This window comes from Terrapene carolina, unplaced genomic scaffold, assembly GCF_002925995.2.
Source record: "Terrapene carolina triunguis isolate 2854851 unplaced genomic scaffold, T_m_triunguis-2.0 Scaffold95, whole genome shotgun sequence".
NCBI classification, from domain to species: domain Eukaryota; kingdom Metazoa; phylum Chordata; order Testudines; family Emydidae; genus Terrapene; species Terrapene triunguis.
Genome location: NW_020664446.1, coordinates 1,796,277 through 1,812,772, shown reverse-complemented (window position 1 = coordinate 1,812,772; position 16,496 = coordinate 1,796,277). Strand labels below are relative to the sequence as shown.

The 16,496-nt window shown below is 63.7% G+C and overlaps 1 protein-coding gene across 1 annotated transcript in view; it reads left to right on the top strand.

Moving 5' to 3' along the window:
• The first annotated feature begins 308 nt into the window (after positions 1-308).
• The window catches only part of PPRC1 (PPARG related coactivator 1), an 18,090-nt gene continuing 1,902 nt past the window's right edge, over positions 309-16,496 (top strand). Inside the window, exons 1-12 of the mRNA XM_029911359.1 lie at positions 309-380; positions 3,935-4,087; positions 4,784-4,936; positions 5,608-5,754; positions 6,540-9,107; positions 9,177-9,753; positions 10,313-10,366; positions 10,920-10,980; positions 11,316-11,386; positions 11,662-12,397; positions 15,392-15,571; positions 16,124-16,190. Of these exons, the coding sequence (XP_029767219.1) occupies positions 309-380; positions 3,935-4,087; positions 4,784-4,936; positions 5,608-5,754; positions 6,540-9,107; positions 9,177-9,753; positions 10,313-10,366; positions 10,920-10,980; positions 11,316-11,386; positions 11,662-12,397; positions 15,392-15,571; positions 16,124-16,190 (4,839 nt within the window). The remainder of the gene's footprint in view (positions 381-3,934; positions 4,088-4,783; positions 4,937-5,607; positions 5,755-6,539; positions 9,108-9,176; positions 9,754-10,312; positions 10,367-10,919; positions 10,981-11,315; positions 11,387-11,661; positions 12,398-15,391; positions 15,572-16,123; positions 16,191-16,496) is intronic.

The following is a 16,496-nucleotide window of genomic DNA, read 5'->3' as shown; positions in this document are numbered from 1 at the left end:
AGCCTAGGAGCCCGGCTGCAGGCACGTCAAACGCTCGAGCTGCAATGTTTCTGTCTGCTTTGGTGCCCCTACTCTGGGGAGGGAGAGAAGTTGTAGAGGAGGCAACAAAAACCAGTCAGGTGGTGGGGTTAGAGGAGGGGAAAAGTCAAGGCAGGAAAGGACGGTAGTAAAAGAGCTGTAACTCCATGAATGGGGTAGCACCCTCGGGGGGCGAACTGACCCCGTCTGTGATCTGTGAACAGGAGGAGGTGGGAAGAACTGAAAAGGCACCGCATTTAAAATGGCTCCATGGGGATCTTTTGGGGAACATGGTCTCATTAGCCAATGACTCCCCCAACCTGTGGAACTCATCGCTGCAGGATACAGAGGCAAACAAGTCAGTAAGTTCTCTGAAGACAGCTCGACATTTGGCCCAACAGCAGCGGCCGGGACACTGCCTGTATGAGCAAAGGCTCTGGGGGTAACCTCTGCACCAGGGCGAGTCTGCCCTCCGAGCCATAGCACCGCAGTGAGGTGATGCGGGAGAATTGACCCCTTCCTTTGAAGCATCCAGCGTTGGCCACACACATCCAGGGCAATGGACTAGACGGACCACTGATATGTTCCCACGTGGCTGTCGGACTTCTCAGGGCTGCAGGAGGCGCTCTCCCCTCCCACGGGAAATCGATTTTCTAACCCTCGTTAAACTCCTGAAAGCGTCTTTTGATTGTGACGCGTTTGTAACAGTGGAGTGGCCTGGATGCTGCAATAGCGAAGCATCAGGGCGGGGTTCCTCACGAACTGGACTGCAAATGCAGACGCTGTGTGAGCTGGTGACTGGTCTGACGGCAGCGATTCCGACTCTTGTGAACTCCTGCTCGACCGCGTGGCTCCTCCCTGGGGTGAGATGCGCCTGCTTGTTACCACTGACTCCAAGCCCTGCAGTAACTGCTGGGTTACTGGGCGTGTTAGCACTGCATGAATCCCAGCTCCTTTGATCATTCCTGATCTCTCCAGAATGATTCACCAGAGACTGTGTTCTGAAATGGAGCGTCCTGGGCTCTGGAGGGGAATGCCGTGCGTGGGGTTAAGCTGGGGTTTACGTGCTCCTTTCTCCCTGCGTATTGGAGTAATACGAGCTAATGAACCATGGCAGCATCATTCCTACCTAACACTCGTCTTCTGCATGAGACCGGAGCGGGATCTCATTCCTGTACAGGGCCCAGATCTGCAGCCTGTCAAGCAATCCACCAAACACAAGCTACAGATCACAACCGCTCTGTCTTTAGTTCACTTTGTAGGGGCCTTTGCCTCAGGAATATTGATGCTTCGGCATTCGAGAAATGATCAGTCCCCGCAGCAGCAGCGGCCAGCCAGGGGAATTTGCTTTTGGCAGCATAGAAGTTCTTCATGCTGTCCTGGCGGAGGAGCTGGTCATGTGACACAGATTCCAACCCCTTCCCGTGGTCTTGGACTGAGACCTGAAGCGTTCAATGTAAAATGCCTGAGCCTGGGTTTCGAAGTTCAGCTCCTAGGTCAGAGGTGGAGATGAGCTGCTGGTGTTGCCAGTGACTCCAGCCAGAGTCGGGGCTGTTTGGGACCTCGGTAAATGAGGTCACCTTTATGTAGCAGCAGAACTTCAGGGGCACAGATTGGAAAATTGGGGCTTAAATTTCTAGCCCTTCTGGTGGCCAAGAAAACCTGTTGAAAGTGAGATGGTGCCTTCTTGAGTCTAAACAGCCCTGAGAGGCAACTGTTGCCCCGTTCGTCTCACGGGGGCGTGGCCTGTTCAGACTGGAGGTCCAGGACTCTGGAGACCTCTGCAAATGACTCCGCGCTCCAATCTGCACACTCCTTGTTCACACACACATCAAAGTAACCAGAATATACTAGGCCAGCGTAAGGGCTCTGCCGCACTGCGTCCTGGGCCTTACAAATGGCATCGACCTAGGTACATCGCTCAGGGCTTTGAATAATTGCACGCCCTGTGTGCCGTGGCTAGGTTGCTCTAACCCTGTGTAGACGCGGCTGGCTGGCTAGCACCTCTCGGAGAGGTGGGCTAAGTACATCGATGGAAAAACCTCTTGTGTCGACGTAGAAAGCGTCAGTGGCACAGCCAGAGCGCTGGAGCTGTGCCGCTGGAGGGTTGTAGTGTACCCATACCCTTCCTTGCAAGAGGAGGAGGCTGCAGGAGTGACTTTACCCCCCTTGCCCCCTGAGGCAGCTGGTGCCTGGGGGCATCTCTGCCCCAAGCCATGGCTCACGCGGGCACAGTGGCTACACTAAACCAAGTACATAAAACCTGTGGTGTTTGCTGAGATTAACCCAAGGTGCTGAGCGGTATGTGCATTGGGGAGCAGGGTTAGGTCTCATGGGACTTCTGTCCCCCTTGCCCAAGGATTGGCCAGATCCCAACATGTGGTGGTCCCTCTGCAGTTTCATTGCTAGTTGGGGGGTGGGCCCAGGGGGACTTACACTCCAACATCCCTGTGACCCCGTTGTGCTAAGTCTCCTGGTGAACTAGTCCTCTAAGCTGTAATTCTTCACCGCATACTCACGAGCCCTGTTAACTCTGAAACCTAATGTCAACAACTCAATGCTATTTCAGTGCTCATCATTTAAAGGAGCAGCAGTGGGCTGAAGTGCTTCTCCTTGGTTGCTGGATGCAGGGGCTTCAGGGTTGCCAACTCTCAACTGTATCATGAGCTTCACAATACTTGGTGGTGCTCTTAAAGCCCCAGCTCCTGGAGCCTGGTGATTCAGACAGTCTATCTCCTCTTTCATTGGAAAAAATAAGTTTCTGGCCTGCGTGGTTGTGGCGAGAAGTCTCAGAACGTGACACTTCCCTCCCCAAGGGCTAGGATGCTAAGTGGCAAAAAGAGCCCCGAAGCTGTCTGGCTTTTATTCTGTTAGCACAGCGCCCCGGGACCCCAGTCGTCCCAGATGAAATTCGGCAGATGAAATTCAGTGTTGAGAAATGCAAAGTGATGCACGTTGGAAAACATAATCCCAACTCTACATCCAAAATGATGGGGTCTAAATTAGCTGTTACCACCCGAGAAAGAGATCTTGGAGTCATTGTGGATAGTTCTCTGAAAACATCCACGCCATGTGCAGTGGCCGTCAAAAAAGCAAACAGAATGTTGGGATCATTAGGAAAGGGAGAGATAAGAAGACAGAAAATATCATATTGCCGCTATATAAATCCATGGGACGCCCACAGCTTGAATACTGCATGCAGATGTGGTCGCCCCATCTCAAAAAAGCTATATTGGACTTGGAAAAGGTTCAGAAAAGGGCAACAAAAATGATTCGGGGTATAGAACAGCTTCCATATGAGGAGAGATTAATAAGACTGGCACTTTTCCGCTTGGAAAAGAGGCGACTAAGGGGGGATATGATCGAGGTCTATAAAATCATGACTGGTGTGGAGAAAGTAAATCAGGAAGTGTTATTTACTCCTTCTCATAATACAAGAACAAGGGGCCACCAAATGAAATTAATAGGTAGCAGGTTTAAAACAAACACAAGAAAATATTTTTTCACGCAACGCACTGTCAACCTCTGGAACTCCTTGCCAGAGGGTGTTGTGAAAGCCAAGACTATAGCGGGGTTCAAAAGGGAGCTAGATAGATTCTTGGAGGTTAGGTCCATCAATGGCTATTAGCCAGGATGGGCAGGGATGGTGTCCCTAACCTCTGTTTGCCAGAAGCTGGGAATGGGCGACAGGGGATGGATCACTTGATAATTCCCTGTTCTGTTCATTCCCTCTGGGGCACCTGGCATGGGCCACTGTCGGCAGACAGGATACTGGGCTAGGTGGACTGTTGGTCTGGCCCGGTCTGGCTGTTCTTATGTTTGTAGAGCAGGGCCCCGTTGTGCAGAACAGAACGGGGGCTGTAGCCTGGTGAGCACTGGCTTCTCCCCCCCAACCTGTCTCCTTGCCCCTCTCTAGTGCTTCTCTCTGGAGGAAGATGAGCTGAGCCTGCACTTGGTTCCCGCCTGCAGCGATGCTATCCTGGAGGCCGAAGGGATCCTGGGAACGATGCAGAGCTACCTGGACTCCTCCATGATCTCTATCATCGAGGACTTCGGCACCCTGACCGAGGTAACGGGCTGCCCACAGAGAGGCAGGGGACACAGCTGGGCTGTGGCCTTCTGCAGGCGAGATGGGTGAATGCGGGACCTGCCACAGCCCTGGATCCAAAGCTGCCTGGGGCATCTCCAGTCCTGTGACCTTGGGGGTGGGGGGCGAGGCAGGATAAGGCAGGTCTGGGAATCTCCGTCCCTTGCCTGCTTTGGCCCCTCTGTTTGCTGCTTTCCCTGCCGGACGCTGCCCCGCTTCGCTGGGCGTGAGGTGAGCAGCGCCAGGAATAGCGGCCAGGAGTCAGTCCCTGGTCCAGCTCTTCCCCTCCTTTTCTTCCGTCTCACAAGGGTTCTTTGCCAAGGACCTCTGCCGGCCCCCACGCCAGCTAGCCTGGTCCTAATTCCCCCGCCTCAGCCTCACGGCAGCGTTAATCCTGGGCACCTCCCTGCCTCGGTTCTGAGCCAAGCGCTGTGCCGGTTAACGGGAGCGTTCCAGTCCTGGGGGCGCCTCCCTAGCCGGGCCCTGCTCGAAGGACGTTTGGGGCAGGGGCAGAGCTGGCCCCTCAGTGGGCACCCGCATTTCTGAGCCTCCGTGTTGCGGGCCAGGGACAGGTGTGAAGAGAGGGGAAGACGAGTGGCTAGAGCATGTCCTGAGAGTGGCAGGGCAGGGTTGGTATCTGGCTGTGCCCCTGATGCGAGGGCTTTCTCCTCTCCCCAGAACAAGGCCTGCCTGGATGCTCCAAACGAGCTGTCCCTGCTGACGGCCATCACCGAGATTCTGGACAGCACGGACGACGAGACCCTGTCTCCGTTTGACACCACCCTGGACTCCGAATTGCTGGCACTGCCCCGGGAACGCGAGAGTTCTTCGGTATGAGCTGCTCTCTGCCCGTCTTACCCTCCCTTCCCAGGAGGTGCCTAGAGCAGCCCCTTCCGCTTCACTTAGCCCCTGGCCCGTGGCAGCAGCACACGCGTAGACACGGTAACCCGCCTGCCCCCCCCCCCCCCCGGGGGGGCTCTGGGAAAGGAGGCTCCAGATCCCGATGCCATTGTAATGGAAACCCCCCCATCCCCGAGCCGGGCCTGGTCATTGGTGATATCACTGCATGGCCTTGGCAGGCTGCAGGGCGCCCCCTGGCGGTCACCTGCCTCACCAGCAGTGAGATGTAGGAACTGCCCTGCAGGAAACCAGAGGGAGTGGGGCTGGGGCTGGGGGTGGGACAAACCTTGGTTTGCTGTTGGCTACAGACCAGCAGAGATGCTCAAAGCGAAGCGCCCTGCGCATCCCGCCGTGGCATGTAGGCGGCTCGGGCTGCTCATGCTTTGGTGAGCCAGGCACTAGAGCAGGGTGTGATTCCAGCTCTGGGATCCTGCGGAGGCTGGGGTGTACCCTGGAGATGGGGGGCCAGTTGCCATGCTGGGCATGTGGTGGGGAGGGAGAGGCTGGTGCGGGGAGGCTGCTGGCCATGCGGCTTCACCCGGCTAGGCTCCGACTGGCAGGTCCGTGTTTTCCACCTTCTCCTTCTCCTTCCTACCCATCAGTTTCAGAAGTTTCTCAGCTTGTCCCGGGCCTCCCCTGAGCGCAGCGTTCCTGCCCTAGATGATCCGTGGGGGCTCAGCGGCCCAGCTGCCATCGGCAAGGTGAGAGGGCAGCTCCTCGGCGAGAGCCGGAGGCCGGGGCAAGCACGGGTGTTTGGGGAAGCCATCAGCAGGATTGGCTGTCCTGCTCGCACCCATGGGTGGGGGGTCTCCGTTTGTGCACGGTGACTCCTGCTGGCCCTTGCCTGCGCTCCAGTATCTCCCTGGTTTCTGGGCCGCTGCTGAGCTCGGGAGAGGCAGAATCAGGGAGTGGCCCGGCCGGCTAAGCGGGGCTGCTCTGGCTTTGGAGCTGCCGCGCAGCGCCCGGACACGCATCTCCATGCTCGTAGCGCGCCGCTCTCTTAAAGGGCCGCCAGCCCTTGCCCCTCCCGCTGACGTGGTTCTGCGGGGCTGGGAGCGGCACCGGGCCAGGCCGGCGGGTGTCAGGAGCCTGGCCAGGCACTTACGGCTCGCGGTCCTGGCCAGCTGGAACCCCAGCACTGCTGGCACTGGTCGGTTGCCCCTTGGGCTGCAGGGTGACTAAATCCTCGAGCCCTTGTCTCCTGCGGCGTGGGGCATGCTCTCCGCCAGGGTGGCCAACTCCGGTGCAGTGAGGGTTGGCCGTAACTCGGGAGCCTGTCAAGGGGCAGGAGTGGGGTGGGGCTGTTGCAAATCAGTGAAAACTGCCCCCTTGTAGGGCTCAAAGTGCTGTTGGCCTGGTCCCTGCCAGTCCACGCGCCTCACAAGGAGAGGGCGTAGCTCTGGCTGCTAGCAGGGGCGGCTGAGCCCACTGGCAGTCGCCTTCTAGGTTATGTGAGGTGCACTGCTCTGCCTCGGGGCCGCCCTGCTTCTGGGGGGCAGCCCCATCACCTGCCTCTTCCCCCTTTCCCTGCCAGGTGGAGACGGGCCCCGTGGATCTGCCCTGGAACCGTCCACTGAGCTGCCTCGACGAGCCGGCAGTGCCAAAGCCGCGCCCCAGCAGAGCGCCCCGGGCGGAGCGGAAGCTCCCCAGGCCCCAGCCCCTCCCGCAGCGCAGCGATGGGGAGGAGGAGGAGGAGGCTGCTAGCCCTGGGCAGCACGGCGGCGTGGCAGTGACGGGGGGTCTGCGGGAGAGCCCCATGGATTTGTGCGCCGAGGCTGGGGGTGAGGAGGCGGCGTGGCCGGAAGACACTGACACTCCCTGCATCATTAGCACGGGGGCCGGGTCCCTCAGCGAGCTGGTGAAGTCCATGCACCCGTACTGCCTGCCCACGCTCACCGTGTGCCTGGACCCTGCCAGCGAGCCGGTGGCGAAGGAGTTCTTAACCAGCCCGCTCCTGCTGGAGATCGTGCCGGGCGAAGGCGAGAGCCTGGAGATCCCCGTGGTCCTGCAGCAGCTGGGCCCAGGAGCCCAGCTCCCAGTTGAAGGGGAGGGAGCCAGCGGTTGCCTGGCTGGCGAGGGGGATGGTGCCCTGGAGCCGTTGCCTACGGATGGTGTGGTGCCAGTGGGAATGCCTGCCCAGGGGTGCGAGACTGGGGGCCCCGTCAGGGCCCCCCAAGAGGAGCCTCCCAGCCCGACCCAGGAGAGAGAGTCCCCCCGGGGGGTTGACCCCGAAGCGAAGGACGAGGCGAGGCGAAGAGACCAGGATCTGGAGAGCAGCTCCCGGCACAGCACAGAGGCGCCAGTGGGCAGGAAGCGCCAGGGCACTGAGAAGGGCCGAGGGCGCGAGAGGGCCCGGAAAAGCCGGAAAAAGAAAAGGGAGGAATCGCAGAAGGGCCAGGCCAAGCCAGATGGGGACTGTGCGGTGCGCAGGCTCCGCTCCACGTCCGCGGGGCAGCCGCCAGCCACCCAGCGCTCCCCCAGCCGGGCAGCCCGGCCGTCCGTGCAAGTGTCCACCTTCCTGGAAAAGCAGCTGGAGCAGGCCAAGAAGGAAGGGCAGATGGAGCTGCGATCGGCCAGAGGGAGACCGAGGGCAGCGGCAGCAGGGGGTGGCCCGCAGAGGAAGGGTCGCCCTGAGGTGCAGAAGGAGCTGGAGGCTGAGAAGCCCAACCCGCAGCCAGCTGTGCAGAGCGCGGAGACCCCCGGGCCCTCGGAGCGGGCCGTGCCCAGCCCCGGGGAGCAGCCGGCTGCCGTGGGACCCGGCCCAGCCGAGCAGGGAGAGGTAGCTCCTGGGTGCAGTGAGGGGAGCCGGCCTGCCCCCACCAAAGGGAGCACCCCCCCGCACCATGACCTTAGTGCTGGCGGGGAGGCTGCCGGCTGGCCATCCAAGCCCAGGGCGCTCAGCCTGACCGAGTACCGGCTGCGGATGCTGCGTCGCCAGCCCAGCGGGGCCGACGGGAAGGAGGGGGAGAAGCAGGCAGCGAGCAAGTGGCCCAGCGTCCCCGAGCCCCCCACGGAGCTGGCCGAGATCCCGTGCCTAATGGCGCCCGTACGCCCCCCGCCCTCGCAGCCTGCCCAGCCCATGGAGACGCCCAGCTCCCAGAGGGGCCCAGAGAAACCTGCCAGCCCCCCTGCCACCCCTCCTCTGGCCAGAAAGGCACCTGCGGGGCCCCCCAAGACTCTGCCGGCTCCAGTGCCCCCGGGGCTACAGCTGCCTGTCCTCCCGCCGGCCCTGGGGGCTGCTGCTGCAGTGATCCCGCTGGCCTCCCCGGCGCCCTATGCCCTCTACCCACCGGTGCCTTCCTGGCCTTGCTTTGGGCCCCCGCCTGCCAGCTACCCCAGTCTGCCTCCACCACCGGCCGCTGGCGGGTCACCCAACGCCTTTCACCTGGTGCCTGGCCTGCCCCCGCCAGCCGTTGCCTGGCCTACCCCTGCCCTGCCACCACCTCCCTTTGGCCCAGGTGTGCCGTGTGCCCCCATGGGCTGGCCCCTGGGCCTCCAGCCACCCTACTGGCCCGGGGTCCCCCTGCCGCCGCCAGTGCCTCCAATGGTGTACAGCGATCCAGGGGCCGCTCTGCAGAGCCCGGGGGCAAACCCCTTCCCAGGTAGCCCAGCCGCCCTGGCACCAAGCTGCCAAGAGACCTCAGCTTTCACAGCACAGCCAATGAAGCCAGTGCTAGCCAGCCAGGCCACCGCTGCTGCCAAGCACGAGGTGCCAGCCCAGCCCCCCCAGCGCGGGCCACAGCCCTCTGGCCGGGCATCTGATCCCAGGAGGCAGAGCCGGCCTGTGGGCGAGTCACCTGCCGCCCAGCCTGTAGGGCGGCCCCCTATTGCCACCGCCCGGACCATGGGGGAGTCAACTGCTGCCTGGCCTGTGGGGCAGCCCCCTGCCCAGTCCACGAGGGAGCCCACTGCCCCCCAGCCTGTGGGGAAGTCATCTGCCGCCCAGCCCCCTATTGTCACCACCCGGACTGTGGGGGAGTCTGTTTCTGCTGCTGCCCCTTGGCCCGTGGAGGAGTCAACCACTGCCCAGCCTGTGGGGCAGTCCCCTGCCCCTCGGCCTGTGGGGCAGCCCCCTGCCCAGCCCACAAGAGAGCTCCCTCCTCCTCCGCCTGTGGGGGAGCCCCCTGCCCAGCCCACGAGGGAGCCCCCTGCCCTATGGCCTGTGGGGGAGCCCCCTGCCCAGCCCACAAGGGAGCCCCCTGCCCCATGGCCTGTGGGGGAACCCCCTGCCCAGCCCACGAGGGAGCCCCCTGTCACCCGGCCTGTGGGGGAGCCCTCTGCCTCCCGGGCAGTGGGTGAGTCATCTGCTGCCCAGCCCTCTATTGCCACCGCCCCGCCCGTGTGGGAGTCTGTTTCTGCTGCTGCCCCTCGGCCCGTGGGGGAATCAACCGCTGCCCAGCCTGTGCGGGATCCCCCTGCTCAGCCCGCAAGGGAGTCCCCTGCCCCCCGGCCTGTGGGGGAGCCCCCTGATACCTGCCCCAGGGCAGAGACTGCAGCTCCAGCAAAGGTCCCAGTGCCCAGCCTGCTGGAGGGGGCCCGGCCAGACCCCAAGGGAGCTGTCCTGCAAGATCCTCGGCCGCCTGGGCACACGTCCATCCCTGGGAAAGTGGGGGCACTGCTGAGAGCACGTGAGGAGAGCCAGCCCACCAAGCCGGCCCCTGCCCAGCCATGGAGACACCGGCCTCTCATCAGCCCGGCCCAGCCTGGCGCCAGGAAGGACATCGTGCAGGCCTTCATCAGTGAAATCGGTGAGGGAGCCGCGCCGGGGGCAGTGGGGCACTGAGGGGGGGCGGGGGGAGGGACTCATGGGGAGGGCGCCGAGGGGGCGTGTCGCGGGCCTGGCTCAGGGTGAGTAGCAGCGAAGCTGAACCTGTCTACAGCAGAGCCCTTCCCCTGGGGTCGGGGGCCTTGGCCCAGGCTGGCCAGGCCAGATCTCTGGGGCTGCCCTGAGCGGGGATCCGGCCTGAGAGTTTCCTGCTGCCTGGGGCCCCCTGGGAGGAACCCGAGCCCCCTTCCTTCCTGCTCGCGGGAAAGGCCGCCCTCCTTTGTCAGGACATGGCAAGGCCCCTGGTCCCCGCAGGTCTCCCCTCCCGCTGCACTCTGCCCTGGAGCCCTGGCTCACGAGAGTCCCGGCTGGTCTGGATCTGGCCCCGTCGCCCCATGGCAGCAGCGTGGCCATCCATGGTGCCAGCGAGTGTCCCTCGGCGCTGCTCCGGGGGGGGGCTCGTCAGCCTGAGCCCCTCTGCCCCAGCTCAGGACCCCAGCCCGGAAGGGACCTGACAAGCCGCGTCTCCTCTCCCGCCACAGGAATCGAAGCCTCCGACCTGTCCAGCCTGCTGGAGCAGTTTGAGAAGACTGAAGGTGAGCGGCTGGCGCCCTGATCGGCCATCCCCCCGCCTGCCCCCAGGCTCTGCGGGGCTGGGATGTGCCTGACCCGGCCCCTAGCTCGACAGGCCTATTGCAATCCCACGTCCAGGGAGGTGCCGGCCTGGCTGACGCTCCGTCCCGAGCTCGGCAAGCGTCGGGTTTCTGGCGTGTAGCAGGGACTGCTGTCCCCAGCCTGGGTGGGGCAGCCCCACGGCGGAGGCTGTGGGGCAGCAGAAGTTCCCGGGTTAGCTGAACAATGGGTCCCGGCGTAAATCGGAGCAGCCCAAAGGCTGCCAGTGCGCAAATGTTACTGCGGTGAAGGGCAGACCTGGCCCATTTCCCCACCCCTGCCCCATATGTTAACTGGGCCAGTACGGGGCCCCAGATGAGGCCTGGAGGGAGGGGGCCCCAGCAGAGGTGTTGTGCTGTGCAGAGGTGAGGAGGAACCAGGCCCCCTCTCCCAGCTAGAGGGCCCTCGAGTGGGGACGCTGGGCTCCCCCCGTGGCAGCGTCTCCCTCAGCCATCCCTGCATTCGCTCTCATTTCAGCCACGAAGGAGGAGCTGCACGTGCGATGCCCTAGAGACAGGCTGGCGCCAGGGAACGCTGGGTGAGTCTGGAGGTGCCCACGGTGCCGCCCAGCCCTGGGGCTCCTGGCCTGAGGGAGGGGTGCAGGCAGAGCTCGGGCAGCTGGGGATGGGTTGGTGCTGTCTCTCCGTGCTGCTGTGAGCCGGACAGCGAGTGTCCCCGGGGCATGCTCTCCTGCCCGGGCACCCAGGCCCGTGCCATCTGTGCCCCGGGCTGCGGTGATGGGCACTTTGGGTGGGGCGCGGGGGCCCCGCCGTCCCGCACTCCCCAGTGAGGTGGGGGTGAGAGAGACCTGGCCCGGAAGGTCACGGGTCTTGGCCATTGCCGCTTTTAGCGCTGACCCCTCTCTCCCTCCAGCAGGTCGGAGAGCCACCACGACAAGAACCCGCCGGACAGCCTGCATGCCCCGGAGCTGGCCAACGTCGCCGGTAAAGCCCTGGGGCTGGAGGGGTCGCTGGGGGTGGGGGGGATCTGGCACCTGTCTGGCAAGCGCTGCCCAGGTTCGGCTCCTCACTCCAGGGCTGGGAGAGCCACAGAGCAGACAAGGAGGCGAGGGGGCACCGAGCACCCGAGGGGGGCATGGCTGGCAGCTGCCATGGGGAATGCTGAGTGGGGGTGGGGGCCCAGGCCACGGAATGCTGCTCGCCGTCGGGGCACACGCCGTGTCGTGGGGGCCCCCCTGAACGCCCTCCTTCCCTCGCAGGCCTCACCCCGCCGGCGACGCCGCCCCACCAGCTCTGGAAGCCCCTGGCTGCCGTCTCACTGCTGGGGAAGCCCGGGGCCGCCCCCCAGGAGGGCAGCCAGAGAACTGCCAAGTTCATGGAAGCGAAGCCACTGCCTCAGAGCAAACCTCGGGGGAAGGGCCCGCCCCCCACGACCTGCGGCCCACCCCCCAGCCACGTGGGCTCCGGAGACCATGACTACTGCGTCCGTGGCTCCGCCCAGCCAGAGGAGGGCGCCAGGCTCCCCGGCACACCGGCCCCGTCGGAGCTGGGCTCCCGCTGGAACGTGAAGCATCACCAGGATATCACCATCAAGCTGCCCTCCTCCCTCTCCACACGGACGCTGGCCTGGCCCGGGCTCAGCCCCCAGCCTGGCACTGCCCCTGGCTCCAGCGAGCAGCTGGATCACCGGACTAGTGCCCAAAGCCAGGTTACCGCTGGCAGGAGCAGCCCCCCCACCTCGGTCCTGCTGTCTCCGGACGCATCCCCCTGCCGGGACGAGGAGCTGCCGACTCGGGACCCGCAGCCGAAGCAGCTGGCTGCCAAGAGGTCCCTGCGCTGCTACCGGAGACGTGGGGCCTCGCCAAGCCCCCGGGCCCGCACCAGCCGCTCTTTCAGCTCCACGTCCAGCGGGGCCAGCGCCTCCTCGTCTTCCTCCTCCTCGTCCTCCCGGTCTCGGTCCCGGTCGCTGTCCCCCCCTCCAAAGCGGTGGCGAAGGTAAGTGGCGGTTCCGTCGCCCAGCCGCCGTAGCTGGATGTCCCCACGGAGTCTGTCCGTTGTGTGTGGCTGGGCACCCGGGCGGCTGGGAGACGCGCCTTGCAGAGTGCCGGGGGATCTCCGGGGGATGGGCCCCTGTGATGGCATTTGCTGGGCATGTGGAGGGCGGGGTGATGCCCAGGGATGGGGGACCCGCCCGCGCTGAGCCAGACTTGCTCAGCCAGGGGGTGACTCTGGGTTTGGGTCCCCCACCATGGCCATGCTTGGGGGGCAGCTTCGTTCCCTGACTTGGGCCACGTGCGCCCCCCACCAAGCTGGCGGGGTAGCTCCGGGGGGTGCTCTTGACTCCCTCGTCGAAGGGGGTTTTCACAGAACCCGGAGCCCAAGTTCTTCTCTGCACCCGCTCAGCCGTGTGGGAAGCCGCCGGTGCAGCACCACGTGGGCTGGTTGCAGCCACGGCGCGGCACAGGGCCCATGGGCTGCCCATCGCTCGCCTGTGTCTTAGCCACGTCTGTTGTCCCACAAACTTACACAGGATCGTTTTAGGGATCAAGGCAAAGATGCCACATTTATTATTATTCTGTAACTATTAGCAAATACCTCAATGCTTACACACACACACACACCAAAATGTTCTGCAGCTGCTGGATAGTTACCAGTCCTGATTGTAGTTTGAGTTAGCAGCTTGGGATCGTAGCTCGTGGCAGCTAACTGGCCAGGAAAGCTGAGCAGGAGGAGGAGCCGGGTCTCTGTCGGGCGCGCACCGATGCTCCTTGATGTTGATAGCAGAACGTTACCCAAAGTCTCTCATCTCACCCTTCCTTTTTTATAGGAGTTTAGTTTGGATTCAAAGTTCCTAGGTCTCGCTGTGTCACGCCGCCTCTGGGTTTGGTGCTTGATCACCCGTCAATTGCAGGCGTGACTGTCAGCCTGGGACCTGGCTTTGATCTTCCTTCTGTTGTTTCTTTTTAGGGTGGATGCTTCTTGCTTGAGTTAGGGCTGTTGTCTAGTTCTTCAGCCGTTGGTATTTGAACTTTATCTCATCAGGACGGGCTGGTGCTGGAGGTTGATTCTATCACCCATGCATCCCTTATTCACACATCTCAACTAGACTAATAACATTACAGCAGGGTTTGCAACAATGAAGGTTGCAGCAAGCCCTTACAAAATGGAGTAAGCGTTTTAAAATGGGGTTTGAATTACAATATGGCACAGAAGTTACAATGTAGGCAAAATGGCAAGTGTAATGAAAGTTACAATGTAGGCAAAATGGCAGGTGTAATGAAATGGTGAACAGAAGTTACAATGGTACAGGATAACTAAAAACAATTTCATTCACATTGGTTCTACACGTCAAGGGGCACCGGGCCAGCCGTGGAGTGAGCAGGGCTGCGTCTGCCCGGGCAGAGCCAGGCGCTCGTTCAGCAGGGCTGCCCCTGCGCCGGAGGCCTTGGCATAGGCAGGATGTCCGCACCGACCCCAGGGCTCACGCACTGCGGGGCTGGCGCCCGGCCTGGCCCACGCGGGTCGGACCAAGTCCCGCTGCTGGCGGGGTGCCCAGCCTGGCTGTCGCTGCTGAGTAGCCAGAGGGGCCTGGAGCTGCGTGGGAGGCACCGGACAGCTCTGCCTCCCGTCTCCTTCCCCGCGAGTACGCCCGGGGGCTTGGCGCTGCCTTCTGGAGCTGGGCGTCGCAGAGCGAGCAGCAGGGGTGTGTGTGTGGGGGGGGCGCGGCTGCCCGGTCCCTCCAGCCAGGGCACGATCACCTCTGCTCCCCCAGCGCCAAGCCCAGTCTGAAATGGCTGGAGCAGCCCTGGCACGGCTGAGGGCGCTCCCCACCATCCAGTGTGTACCCCTCAATCCCATTGTCCTTGTGCCCCGCCCGGCCCTGCTGGCACTGCCAGGCGGTGGGGAGCTCCTGGGCCCTGTGGGATCGGGCTCCTCGGCCCCACGTCCCGCTGTGCAGTCCAGGAACGGGGGCCGGGGACAGGGGGGCACCTCTCCTCTCCACTCCATACAGCCAGGCCAGCATGCTCCACGGCCGCCTCAAGGCGCTGTGAGCTGCCCCCCGCCAGGCCCGAATGCTCGGTCTTCGTTGGAGCCCCTGGCTATCGGCCGGGCTGACACGCAGCCCCAGAGAGACTGTCCTCTCCAGGGCAAGAGGCCCTGGATGGTGCTGGACTCCCCCGCCACCATCGATCATAGGGAACCACTCTCTGCCTGCCCATGAGCACACCCAGCTGCCCTCCCCATGTGCCCGTCAGCAGCAGGGCTGGAGGCTCTTTGAGAGGGTCTGTGCCTCTCCTGCCCCTCGCCCGCTGTGCTCAGCTCCTCTCGGCCAGCCCGGACGGGCTGGGGTCAGATCAGCCCCTTCGCTCCCCGACAGGGCCCAGCCCAGCCTGGTCCCGCTGCAGGCAGAGGAGCCGCTGAGCGTGGACTCAGGCACCGGACTCGGGTGTCTGTCTGTTCCCCACCTCGCTCCCCAGGCAACCAGTGAATGGAGCCGTGTCCGGGCCGCCCGCCCTGCTCCCTTCCCCGTCCCGGGGAGCCTGGCTAGCCCTGCAGGCAGATCCGGTGCCAGGTGCCGAACACTGCATGCTCCTGTTCTGTCCTGGCAGCCGAACCGTTCAGTGACGGCTAGTGCGGGCCAGGCCACCAGCGACTCGTTAGGTTTCAGAGTCAGTGCCATACGGTAATGAACACGGCCGTTGGCTCAGGCTCTCTGCAGACTCAGGCAGGCGCTGTCCTGCCAGGGGCACGTTTTGAAGGCTTTCCTCGTACCATGAGGTTCAGGAGGCCGGCTTGGGCGGAAAGCTGTCCCCTGGAGCGTCCCAGGCAGTGCTGAGTGTCCTGTGCGTGTGGGTCTGGAGAGCACCTCGCGGCCTCGATGCTTTGGGGATGGGAGGAAGCCCCAGGCTGGGGCGGGCGGTGAGGGGCTTGGGGCCCACCGGTGGTGGGAGGCGCCGGGGCTCACCGGGTGATGTGCTTGTTCGGCAGGTATCGCTCAAGACGCTCCCGCAGCTCCCACTCCTCCCGCTCTAGCTGCGGGTCGTGCGGCCGGTCCCGGGGGAGGTCGTCGTCATCCTCCTCCTCGTCCTACTCGTCCAGATCCTCCTCGGCTTCCCGCAGCCGCTCCCGCTCCCCATCCCCCCGCAGGAGGAGTAACCGGAGGAGAAGGTAAGGACATCCCGGGGACTTGCTGGTCCCTCCCCACCCCTAGGCCCTCCTGGCTCAGACTGCTGCATCGTTTGGGCCCCCGCTGCCTATCCTGCACATCTGGGGCAGCGGCTGTAACAGTGGTGCCCCCCACCCCCGCTCTGCTGGCCTGCTGCTGCCCCGATATGCTCTGGGTGTCTCCAGTCTGGGAGGGTCCCGTGCCTGCCCCCTCCCCCCCTAACCTGGGGAAGCAGCAGCCCCCCTCGGCTCCCCAGCCCTGTCTTTTGGGGCTGGGGAGCGTCCGGCCCATCTCCTGTTCCCTAGGTCGCGTGAGGGACTGGCCGGGGGCTCTCCACAGCCTGCGACCCCCCGGGCTCCGTCGGCCTGGTGTGCAGCCAGGGGTGGGCGTGGCCTCACGCTGGGCTTGAGGGCACGTGCCCAAGGCCCTTGGCAAGCCTGTGGCCTCCCCCGGGCGCCAGCCACAAAGCCAGGAACAGCTCTGGGGGCCTGTCATGGGGGGGGCTGGTGTCCTGGCTCTCCCGGCTCCCAACAGCCCTGATTGTGCCCTGCCAGATACGATTACGGCGACCCTCCGGATCACTGCCAGCACCCGAAAGTCCTCCACAAGGAACGTGCTATAGTGAGTGAGGGTGTGCACCAAGCAGGGGGGGTCCCTGGGAGCTACGGGCTGGGCATGTGGGGGCGGGGACGGACCCAGGGAGCTACGGGCTGGGCATGTGGGGGCGGGGACGGACCCAGGGAGCTACAGGCTGGGCATGTGGGGAGGGATCTGGTCCCAGGCAGCTATGGGCTGGGCATGTGGGCAGGGGGGTCCCTGGGAGCTACGGGCTGGGGGACGGGGGTGGGGAGATCTGGTCCCTGGGAAGTGTGGGCTGGGCGTGTGTGTGGGGGGAGGGGGGGATGTGGGGGGGCATCTGGTCCCTGG